General features: G+C 39.0%; 1 protein-coding gene across 1 annotated transcript in view; it reads right to left on the minus strand.

The window, feature by feature from the left end:
- LOC146465286 (sushi, von Willebrand factor type A, EGF and pentraxin domain-containing protein 1-like) overlaps positions 1–3,193 on the minus strand; it is a 59,287-nt gene extending 56,094 nt beyond the window's left edge. The window contains exon 1 of the mRNA XM_085128486.1: positions 2,447–3,193. Coding sequence (XP_084984612.1) covers positions 2,447–3,128 — 682 coding nt within the window. The 5' untranslated portion in view covers positions 3,129–3,193. The remainder of the gene's footprint in view (positions 1–2,446) is intronic.
- Between the last annotated feature and the right edge of the window lie 8,441 nt (positions 3,194–11,634).

Below are 11,634 nucleotides of genomic sequence, written 5' to 3' on the forward strand. Positions count from 1 at the left end.
TAAAGGAGTAAAATTGTGAAGATTGGACTTTGAAGCGTTCTTTTTGAAAGTTTTTTTTTTCAATTTCGCTTCTGACCCATCGCAATAGAGTACTCTAACTTTACTAACCTCGTGTATCATTTCCTGAAATTTTATATCCATTATTCCGTCTTCCACGATCATAAAAGTCGATAATTTATTTGACCTCGTGTACCTTTTGAAGCGGTGAATATAATTGTGATAAAATGAAGCAATTCAGTGGACATGTACACATTTTTTCTGTTTCAAACAGTAGCAGGAGAATTACAGTCAAGGAGAAAATTGTTTTAACTACCCTCAAAAATATCGTATATTAACGACGAACTCTCAAACGTACATTTTATAAGTTTTTGAGATGCACAAGAAGTTCTTAATTTGTACCTAAAAATTTTGATCACGCATAATTACTAACACGCCGAAACAAAATACATTTAATAAATTATTAAGAACGCAAAAAAAAAAAAAAAAATTAATAATAATAATAATAAGAATGATGATGACGATAATAATAGACCTTGTCATGTATATTTCGCGCCCTGTCGGCCCCCTCAGTCTTCACGATTCGTGTCTGCTCCTTTTATATGATCAGAGCAAGTATCTAGCGCGACCTTAAGTTAATGCGACAATACATTAAACCGCAAGAAAAATTTAAGTAAAATTAACGAGAGAGTTCATGCGGGGTGTAATACTTTGTGTAGGTAGATCATGTTGGTGATCGATAGTAAAGGCATTTTGTCTGACACGCAAAAGTAGGAGAAAAGAGAGAGAGAGAAAATTAAAATTCAACAACCAGGAACACCCAAGGACTCATTTCCGTGGATATCTGTTCGAGCGGCTTTGTTCGTCTAAGAAATTTGGATTTAGTTTTCCTCGGAAAAATATCAGCTCAAACTTTCATAACACAGGAAAGCTAACTGGTCCTTGTTTTTCCCTAAAACGTTCCTGTACGAAAATTTTCAGCTGAACGACCCAAACAAATCAAACTGTATAAGCCGATACAAATACCATTTACAAGGACATAAAACGATCAGGACATACAAGAGGTAACATTTTAGGCCTTTCGCGTTAATGTTGTCGTCGGGAGCCCCTAAAAAGTAATCTGTAAAAGGTGTGTCAAAGATTGTAAGACGGTTAGAAGTGAAGGATACTTGAGCCTTATCACAGAATTTATAATTTTGGAGGTCAAAATAATATAAACTAACGTTAGCAAGATTAGCTCTTCGCTGTAATGAACGCCGCTTGAATAACGCGACTTAAATTGATGCGAGTTTTGAAGTGCGAGTTAATTGCGCAAAGATTAAATGTTCTTGATTTGGTGGATAACGTTTCTGAAGAATGAAAAATAATTGCTCACCCTTGACTATGTAATTTGGTTTCAGCTTTACTGTTGAATTCGTCGCGCTGAATCAAATGATTATTTCCCAATTTTGCGCCGCTCTTCGATTGAAGCATTTTGCCGAGGCGCATTTTTAGCCAAATAAGTAACAGTAATAAAAAAGGATTATGATGTGCCACTTTTACAATGTTTATAAAACACGTAAAAGGTATAATATCTGAGTTTTATTTACTTCGACACATTTTTTGTTACACAAGATGGACCCAAGAAAAAAAAAAAAAAAAACGGAAGATTGTTGTCTAAATTTACGAACTCCGGTTTGTGAATTTTTTTTTCGGCTTCGCCAAGACTTGTGGCTAGCTTTAGTTGTTAGAGAAAAAAAAAAACTAATACTGCTTTTCTGAGTGAAAACCGCCTAAATCGCCAAATTGCATCCTTACACTCGAGTTTTTTGTTCTGATTGTTGAAGTAAAATTTGGAAGTTGGACGGGTGCGTCAGGAATTGTAATATAGCTCTTCTTTAAATAATAAAATTGAAAATTTATACTCGCCGGGTCTTCCCCTTGTTATTCACAGGACCAAGCAATACTTACAATGGAAAAAAAAATGTATTTCCTAATGTTTCCTGAAAAACTTTCCTTTGTTTCTTGCAAATACGAAATGATAAATAATAACAATAATCATTATCATCATCACCAAGTTTATTTTCTCCTTAAAATTCTAGTGTTTCCCGATTAAAAATTTCACCTTCTGAGCATTGTGCGTGGAGGAAACTTCTGAACAGAATATATGTTGAGTTTTGTGAAAAGGGGTTGTTTTACACGTTTGCACTGTGTAACATCCAGTTATTCGATTTTTTCACAGCTACACGGTAAGCAACCAAAACAAGGCCTCTTTCTCGAAAGGTCTTTTTTTACTTGTTTTCCTGAACCCTATAAAATCCCATGAATGAGCTAGCTTATTAGTACTAAAAAAAACCCTTTACGATTCTCATCCTTTCTGATAAAGTTACAACAATTTTGAAAAAGCCAGCTGGTCTCTATATAGCACTTTTCTTGTTTTTGAGAAATGAATTTTCCGTTTGCTCCTTACCTCCTCTGATGTACATCGCAAGTTCCCGAAACTGGGTAAAACTTGAAAACTCGAGGACATGATCATTGCTGCTTGCGAGTTGTTGCAACTGCCACTGGCTATAACCATCCACTCCGACCATGAACAGATCGACACCCATATTTTTAAGTGTGTTCGCATTAGCTCTGGGATCCCCTTTGTTCCAGTATCCGTCGGTTATCATCATCACTGTATTTTTTACGTTAAGCCTTTTGTGTCCGCTGTTTATAGCGGCTTGCAGTAGGTTGCGGGTGTCTAGAAAAGTGTCTTTCATGTTCGTGTACCAAGCATGTCGATGGACAACATTGTTTTGGAAAAAAGGTTTGAAATTGCACTTCTGGTGAACAAGCGACAGTGGGTCCTGGTCAATGTAGTTGATGTCTCTCTTAACGTGCTCCCCAAATGTGATAACCGCTACACGCGTTGAATAAGGAGCAACGCTGAATTCGTTCAGCAGATTCTCTACAAATATCTTCTCTGTTTGAAAACCGTAGTTGCTGACACTGCCCGATACATCCATCAGGAAAATGAGATCGGATTGACTGTTGTTGTATTTTTGCTTAAAATCGTTGAGAACTTTTGCCGTATCGTCTAGAAGGCCGGCTTTTACAGTTGCACTGTTGAAAACAGCCGCCAGAGCTGCTAAGATCAGTATATTCTTCATGTTTTTTCCGCTAAGACGGGCACGTTGGTCTCAGCGAGTGAAGAAAGCAAGATTTTCTTTCCCCTAATCTTCCCTTTATTAGCAATTACTTCTCATAGGTAATTAATTGCTAATTAATCCGAAATCCGCGTTTACACACCTGGGTCACTGTTGACGTAAAGCGTGACGAAAAATTTACAAATGTTTCAACTCGGGTTAACAACAGCTGTTAGGAGAGACCTGTTTCACAGCTTCAAAATGTGAATAAAATCTTGTATTTCCAGATTTTGGAAATCCCTTGAATTACGCAGTGGAAGAAGAAGAGGATTTTTGACTGCATGTAGAATTGAAATTTTAGAGGATGTGGCATCGTGTTGTGTTATTTTTTTTTCGTTAAAATTGAGACCGCCGACAATAGTTAATAGGGATATTACTTTGAGACTTCACAGTGTCAAAGTCCACTCTGTTCTCGAGGTATTCTCAGAGCTGGGATTTTCAGAATTCTCTCTGTAAAATCCATAAAACCGATGTAAAAGAAAAGTTTATGTCACATTCGTGTTGGCAATATTTTCTCGTATTGAAGTTTAAGACAGACAAACTTCTCGGATAAATGTAAATTCACGTATTAATTTTTCACAGTTTGTAAATTAGTTTGATAAGCTGATCGCCTGAGCAATTAGTAATCAACGGGTGAAAATATTTTTGTTTGCAAATGGAACAATATAGCTGTGAAGAAAATTCACCGAAAAATCATAACCTAAGTTTTTTGCCTTTTTGGCCAAAATATTTGCTCTTTTTTCAATTGTGGTCATCTCGAATATGAATAAGTAATAAATTAAGGGAGGTAAGTAGGCCCGATTAAAAAGAATCGTGTAAAATCAAAATGACCAATACGTGACTTAAGATAATAAGTTTCATTTCCTACTCAACTTCGCAACTAATTATTCTGATATTGATATATCATTTAGCACAATGTTTAGTTCTAATTATGCACGAAAAGTATAGAATAAGAGTATGATTTTTCTTATCTCTTAAAATTAGCTCCGCGCTAGCTAACTTTACTCAGTATAAAAAAATATTACATGAAAAAGTAAGACTGCAGAAATTTGACTGTTTGGCTGTCAAGTTTACTCTGTAAACTAGTCGTGAGCATTTAGTAGAATTGAAGTAGCTCTGGCCCCAGTTGTTCAAAGGCCGGATAACTTTATCCGCTGGATAAGGCACTATTCAGGGTCTAAAATATACTTCACGTAAAGCGTTGTCCAAGGTTTTCGTACACTCCCAAACTTAACTGTGGTTAGAGTGTACATATTCGCTTGTACAAGAGGAAATACTGAAATCTTTGCACAGATTGAAACTGATGGATAGCGACTTATCCACTAGATAAAGTTATCCGGCCTTTGAACAACTGGGGCTTGATCTCAACGGCCTTTAGGTTCTGGACAATTGAGTTAAGGAGACTTGGTTCTTTTGATTTTGTTTTCACTTTAGCTTCTTCGTTACGGGATTAGCATCTTTGCTGAAGTCGCTCCTCATCAAAGTAATCCCATCCCCCTGTCCCCTGTTCAATGTTGAAGGTTACTACATGTAGATTTCATATGAAATAATTCATTTTTAAAATGAAAAGAAGATCCTCGCATTTTCTTCTATTTGATCTCTTATACGCAGTTCAAAATAAATGTTTCAAATATATACATTCATACATTCATTTTTGTTCATCAACATCGTAGGGGTAGGGGGTGGGGGTGGGGTGGGGATGATACCATGTGTAGATGAACCTCAGGGATGCCACCCTCCGGTGTATTTTGGCCAGGATTGTGGGGCCAAGGATAAAAAGTTATGGATGTTAATCTCCTGCTCAAAATGAAATGGTAATCGAAGGGAAACATTGCTTAACACAAGGCTTTATTTTTTTCTTTTTCAGCTATCAGCTTCCTCTTCAGTGCTTTTTAACATCACTGATTATGATGTATTGTTGAAATATTGGTCATTGGAATTTCAGTGACCAGTGACTGAGTCAATATATCACGCGAATGATGCACAGTATGTATTTCACCGCTAGATTTTTATTGCCATTTACGTACCATATGATGTGGATCGTATTTTCCTAAAAGTTGAGTTCCACGCATAAATAAAGTCTTGCCTTCTTTAGCATCAGTAAATCCCTTCCACGGTATTCTTAACGAATTACCCTCAATTTCTCCTCGCTCATTTATGTCTTTAGTTTATCTTGTTAATGATTTATTCTTCATTTGGTAATTTTTAAACAATGCGGAGCTTAAAACGGCAAACCCAAGCCTTCTTTTAAAAACTATTTAACAATTCATACACGATCGCGCGTGGGATATGGAATAATAGTTAACGAGACACGTAACGCTGAATTGGCTATAATCATCCTATATCCAACAAGAAAGCTGTAAAGATTTTTTAACCGTTCCGCTTTGCCTTACTTTACCTCCCTTAGTTTTTTTCACCCCACTCCCTCCAATCCCCTCTGCCATTCTAATCACCCGTTGGTGAACTAATAGAATAGTTCGAGGTATCCCTTGCACACGATCGTTACTAAAACACCACACGAGTACTACGAGCAACATACGAGTAACATACGGATACATATGAATGACATACGAGTACATACGAGTAACATACGATTAACATGCAAGTGACATGCAAATAGATACGAGTGACATACGACGGCACGAGGGTAATACGCGTAAAATCTACCATTTTTGATGTTTAGGAAACATGGAAAGCGGTGCCAAGGTTATAAAACGAAAATAAATAAATGGGGAGAAGTACGAGTAGTACTAAAGTAATATTATGCTTTCCAGGCTTTATTGAAAAGTTACTTAGTGGCCCTGAAAGCGTCTATTATTTTAAATGGCAGATAAATTTAATCTGGATTGAAAAAAAAAAATATTGTAAATGTACTTATAGTAAGAGAATGAACAAAATTTTGCCAAATTTGAAAGAAAGGTGGACTGTCTACCCCTTACTAAGGGGGGGGGGGGGGGGAGGAACTGTGACTGAAAAGCTCCCACCAACCAAGCACCACACCGCACACCGACACTGAAGCTTTTATTGTGTTATAACTTGCGGGGAAAATTTTAAGAGGCATTTACGCCAGCTAAATGTTTTGTGTGATCATCGTTGTCATCATCGCAATCGTCAAAAATAGGTAAAGATCTATGTATATTGGGCGTCGTGCACCAACAACCAACAGAACGAGAGCATCGGATAACACTTTTCTGCGTTGATCTCACAAAAAACGTCGCATCACATCAGCGCGCATTCAGATTGTGAATACAAGTCATGGGGCCCACGAGCGCGCGCGTGTGTGTTGGGGGAAGGGGGGGGGGGGGGGGTGGGGGCGGCGCGCATGTGTCTGCACAAATAGTTAACAATTATTCACTAAAGTGGAGGCGGTAAATATCCATCACTTTCACCGACACTGAGGTGAATTGTTTTAGTATATACCACACAAGCTGAATAAGAAGTGGGCAAAAAATTACTTTAATTTTGACAATATTCCGACAAATGGCGGGAAATTTAAAATCTCGCGCGCCGCGCGGTAAGCGATTTCTTATTGTGGAAAGTTCTGTCTCACTTTCTTGCAGACAAATAAAACTTCTGGAGGCACTTGTTTAGTTGCTCGCGTGTCTTTTCTTCGATTGTTGTGTGAAATTTGTCCTGTTGTTGAAACCATACTGGAAAACATTAGATGTTTCATTGTTCACATTATAGACCTTATTGCGATCTGCGATCTGCGATCTGCGATCCGCGATCATATGGAAACCAGCCTTTAGATAGAACATGGTTCTATCTTCTGCGATCGTCTGCGATCGGGATCGCAGGATCGCAGACGATCGCAGATCTTATTGCGATCTGCGATCTGCGATCCGCGATCATATGGAAACCAGCCTTAAGGTTCTCTGCCTTTTTGCTTCTTGCAGTTTTTTCGCCTCGTTGTTGAAACCATGCTGAAAAATATTAGATGTTTCATAGTTTTCAATGTAGTTTTAGTGCTCGGCAATTTTCGTCAGTAAACAAGGGATTGTATTTTCATTTTTTGCCTTAGAATATGAGGTTGAAAACATTAAATAAGTTACCATTTAATGCCGCCAAACCAAACTTCGTTGTCATTTATGTATTTTTTTTAATAGCCGCCTCGTTTATCAAAAAATTTCCTCTTAAGTAACCGTGGCGAAACGGGAAGCCATCTTGTTTCTCTTCGACTGCTCGGAGGTGAATAGTCCTTGGCTAATCACCTCCGAGCTAGCCAATCAGCGCGCACGAAAAGTACTATTCACTTGTGTAGTATATACTAATAATAACAATTAATAATAATAACAAAGGTGCTTAAATACGCATTTTACAACGCATGGAAGTCTCAATGCTTTTTAAAAAAGTTTTTTACCTAGTCTAACTATAAACACGGTTAAAAAGAAACGTTTTTAATCTCGACTTAAAAGAGTCAACTGTAGAGCACTGTTTGTTGATAATCGTTAAATCATTCCAGAGCGTTGGTGCGATGACTGAGAAGGATCTGTCGCCATAAGTAACCGTTTTGGTCTTTGGAATCGACAGCAGGTTTAAGCTACTTGACCGTAGTAAACGACGAGGCTAGGCGTGTAGTTAAATAGCAGCTCATTTAAATAGGCTGGAGCAAAGCCATGGAGGATTTTGTACGTAACGAAGATAATTTTAAATATAATTATTTCTTTCAGATACCAGTGCTACCTATGCCTGCTCCATCATACTAGAAGTATGTGGATCTTAGAACGAAATCCAAGATGTCCTCAATCTAAACATGTGTAGGTGTCCAAGTCGTGCGGTTAGCAAGACACGGGTCAGCCTCTAGTTTCCGTCACGCGGCCTGTACGGCGCCTTCAATTGGTGCGTTCGTAAACAGCGATTCTGCGTCGAAAGAATCCACGAACTCCCTTTCTAGTACACTTTCATCGTTTGTAGTGGACACAAAATGAGCTGGGTTTTTACCTGTATTCTATGATTTCGCTGTTAAGGGAGCGTCGGATTATAAGAAAAGGTGATAAATAAAGGTATCAGTGGTGTATTAACCTTGTGTATTTTAGAAAGGCCATAGATCCTAGGTGGTTGCTTATGTTAAGGGCCTGATCTTATTATATACGGGCTCCGTCAGGTAGCCACTTCGCTTTTGAGTCAATTATCAGTATGACTCAAACTGTCAATCAGTATTTTCATTTCATCATGATTGTCTAGCACTACACTGGCACGACCTTTGTCTGCCGGGAGAATCAAACTGGACTTATCCTCTTTCAAACCTTTCAGAGCCTGTTGCATCTCCCTTGAGATGTTAGGTTCGGGAGACTTCGCCTTCTGGAGGGTAGAATTTACATTTCGCCTGACAGTGTCTGCTTGTGCTGCTCAAGTCGTCTTTTTGGAGATTCAACCTTGGCAACCATCTCGAAAGATTTCGAGGATTAAAGCGCGCTAATCTACACCATCCAAGGTACTCCAGTTTTATACTGTTACGCAATCAGTCGACACCATCGCCTGATGAAGACAAGCAGTATAGCGGTCGAAACGTCGTGATCTACATCTAAAGTTATCTAAGTGACTCAATAGTAAGACAGACGATTAAGAATCGGCTATAAAAACCAATACAATTTATATGAAAGTTATCTATTTTTGAACTGCATGGGCGTGAATCAAACAAAGAACATGACAGAAAGTGTATCTTTCCTCTTTGAATACTGAAGTGCTTTGTGCAAGCGTTTTGCCAAAGACCTTGGTGTCGTCAGTTTGAAAATAAGATGGATTATCGTCTGCCGCCACTAGTTGATGTGTACATGGTGAAAAACACGCCCTTTTTGATAGAACAACCTCACAACGCAAAAATAAGGTCATTTAGGGCAGTTATTTTTGGACTATCTGAAATAACGTGAACCATTAACATCGTACAGTCCTCGGCTCTTCTCTGCAAATTGCCCCATTATTGAAACGTCTACGTACTTTACTGAATGACATAATTTATGCCTGTAACAGTACTGGTAGGTTAAAATATCACGAAGAAAGAGATTTTATCTGTTAGAATTAAGACCGTTGCCGGCTACATCAGGACTTGTTGTTAAGCGTTTTGAGAAAGGCCTTTGTGTCGTCAGTTCAAGAAAAGGATGGATTATCATCTGCTGTCGCGAGTTCATATGTACATGGTGACACGTATGCACTTTTTAGCACAATGCTACCTCGTAAGGATAAGGTCATTTAGGGCAGTTATTTTTGCACACGTGAGGCATTTTTTTGATCATATCTTCAATGGATACAGATAGCCCTGGCCACTAAATAGACATTCGAGCTCTCGCACGACATTACGTAATGCCTAGAAGGCTTCGATGGATGCAATCTAACACATCTAATCGCGGAATTTGTAGGAGTACAATTCGTTCATCATACAGGAGATCGTTGAATATTACCAAGTGTGATTTGTTTTCCTAGTATGCACGTAGTTGGGACTGTTGGGTCATGTACAGTAGCTAACCTTCTTCACAATTTTTTATGATTTACATACATTCCTCATCGCTCATCTGAGCTTTTCTGTTCTCTCGTAGGTGTTGAGCTGTTGCAGGAAGATGTTCTATTGTGGAGCTCCCCAAGGGTTAACTGTATGTTAGATGGTTTCACGGTACAGGCAGGGACACGCAAGAGTGTATAAACAGAAATGTTGTGTTTACCTGGGACGTGAAGGATTTTAGGACTGTATCGCATCACCCTGAAAAGAAAGCGCACTATCCCAGGAGGCGTCTTAGACAGTTCAGTTGTGGTGAGAAGGGGTACCAGCGGCTTTAAGTTAAAGCTGACTTTAAGGACATACTCCTCAAAGGCTCACATGACCAGGATGAGGCGAGCGCTTCTTTCTCGATGACTGCATAATTCTTTTCAGCATCACTAAGGGATATTGAGATGTAACAGAGAGGATGACGCTATCCATTGTCTTGGATCTAAAGTAGGGCTGCTGATGATGCGTCTGCAGCAATGATTGTTTGACAATTAGCTCTTAGCTCCACTGAGCTCTCCCCCAAGTACCAAGCAGTAACCTTGCTAAGCCGTTGACTCACGGGGTTCATTCGGATCCGCCAAGCCTGGAATGAACTTTTCCAGCTGATTAACCATTTCCATGAATCTCTGTAATTCTGTTGTATTCAAGGGAGTTAAAAAAAAGGGGGAAAGTGTTTTCTTTCTTCTCTGGATCAACATGGGGCCCCTGAGCACTGATAATGTGCTTTACGGACTTGAGTCTTCTTTGGAAAACTCTTACTTATAAATGTTCAGAGTCAGTCCATCTTCTAAAAGGCGAACCAGGGTGGTTGGACTGTCGTCCGCACAATTTTCCATAGCATACAGTAAGGTACTCACTTAGCTCGATTTGGGTTTGTTTTTCAAGCCGGAAGCTATCCCATAGCGTTCGAAGCGTCGGGTCCACCTCATTCAACATTCTGCTTGTTTTGATCTGTTTGCTCCATCAAATTGTGCGGGTAGTGGAAGTTGATTCGCTTGTTGTGGATGGGATTTGTTTCTTCTACGCCGGGAGCAATCCGTCTTGTTATGCTTGGTCTGTTTCAGGCAGTTTGGGGGGTCAGGGACCGTCGCCACCACGTAGTATTCGTAGAACAACTCAAAAGAGCTCAACACAATAAGACATGTTTATTTAACTTATATATTATATAATATCGAATTACTGTGGACATCGTCCTACAATACTGAGAGAAAGTTTCCACTCAATGCCATTTATGTTAATGCAGTGAACGTCTATATTTTTCATTGCTGTATTGCCTTAGACTTGGTGCAAAAAAATACTTTAATAGGCGGACAGCAGACACGACTGCCTCACGCCTCGTTTTAAAGAGAAAATATTAGGAAACCAACCGTTGTTTTGAATACAACTATTTATATCTTTGTGTCTATGTCACCAAAGAGGTTCAAAAGTTAAAATATTTCAAAGTCTATTGATATCGAACGCTTTTTCAACGTCAAAAAACGACAGAAGGAGAGATTAATTTCTCTGCGTTTTTGTAATGAATGATACTAACTAAAGTCTGATGTTTTCAACGATAAATAAGTATTTTCGGAAACCTGTTTGGTCGGTACTAATTATCTTTGGAAGACTTTTCTTTATTCAATTAGCGATGGATTTAGCTGCTACTTTCTAGCTGCAGTCGAGGAGCATAATTGGCAGAGGAGAGGAGCGTTATTGTGTTGGTGAGATATTTCCACTTAGGAACATCATAGAGCAGTTCCTGGATTAGATCACCCTATTGTACATCAACATCATTGACTTCAGGAAAGCGTTTGACAGCTTGCATCGCGATGCCCGTAGAAGACCTTGCGTTCATGTGGAGTTCCCCCAAAGATGGTTATCCTGGATTGGTGTCCGACCGGAATGTTCTTGTGTCTCTTCCATCCTTTTCCTTGTTACTATCGACTAGGTCACGAAAAGGAGTACAGCAGATAAAATACGAGGCACCCAGTAGGACCTTATTACCTCAGC

Source organism: Pavona decussata, unplaced genomic scaffold, assembly GCF_977016875.1.
Source record: "Pavona decussata unplaced genomic scaffold, jaPavDecu1.1 SCAFFOLD_156, whole genome shotgun sequence".
NCBI classification, from domain to species: Eukaryota; Metazoa; Cnidaria; class Anthozoa; order Scleractinia; family Agariciidae; genus Pavona; species Pavona decussata.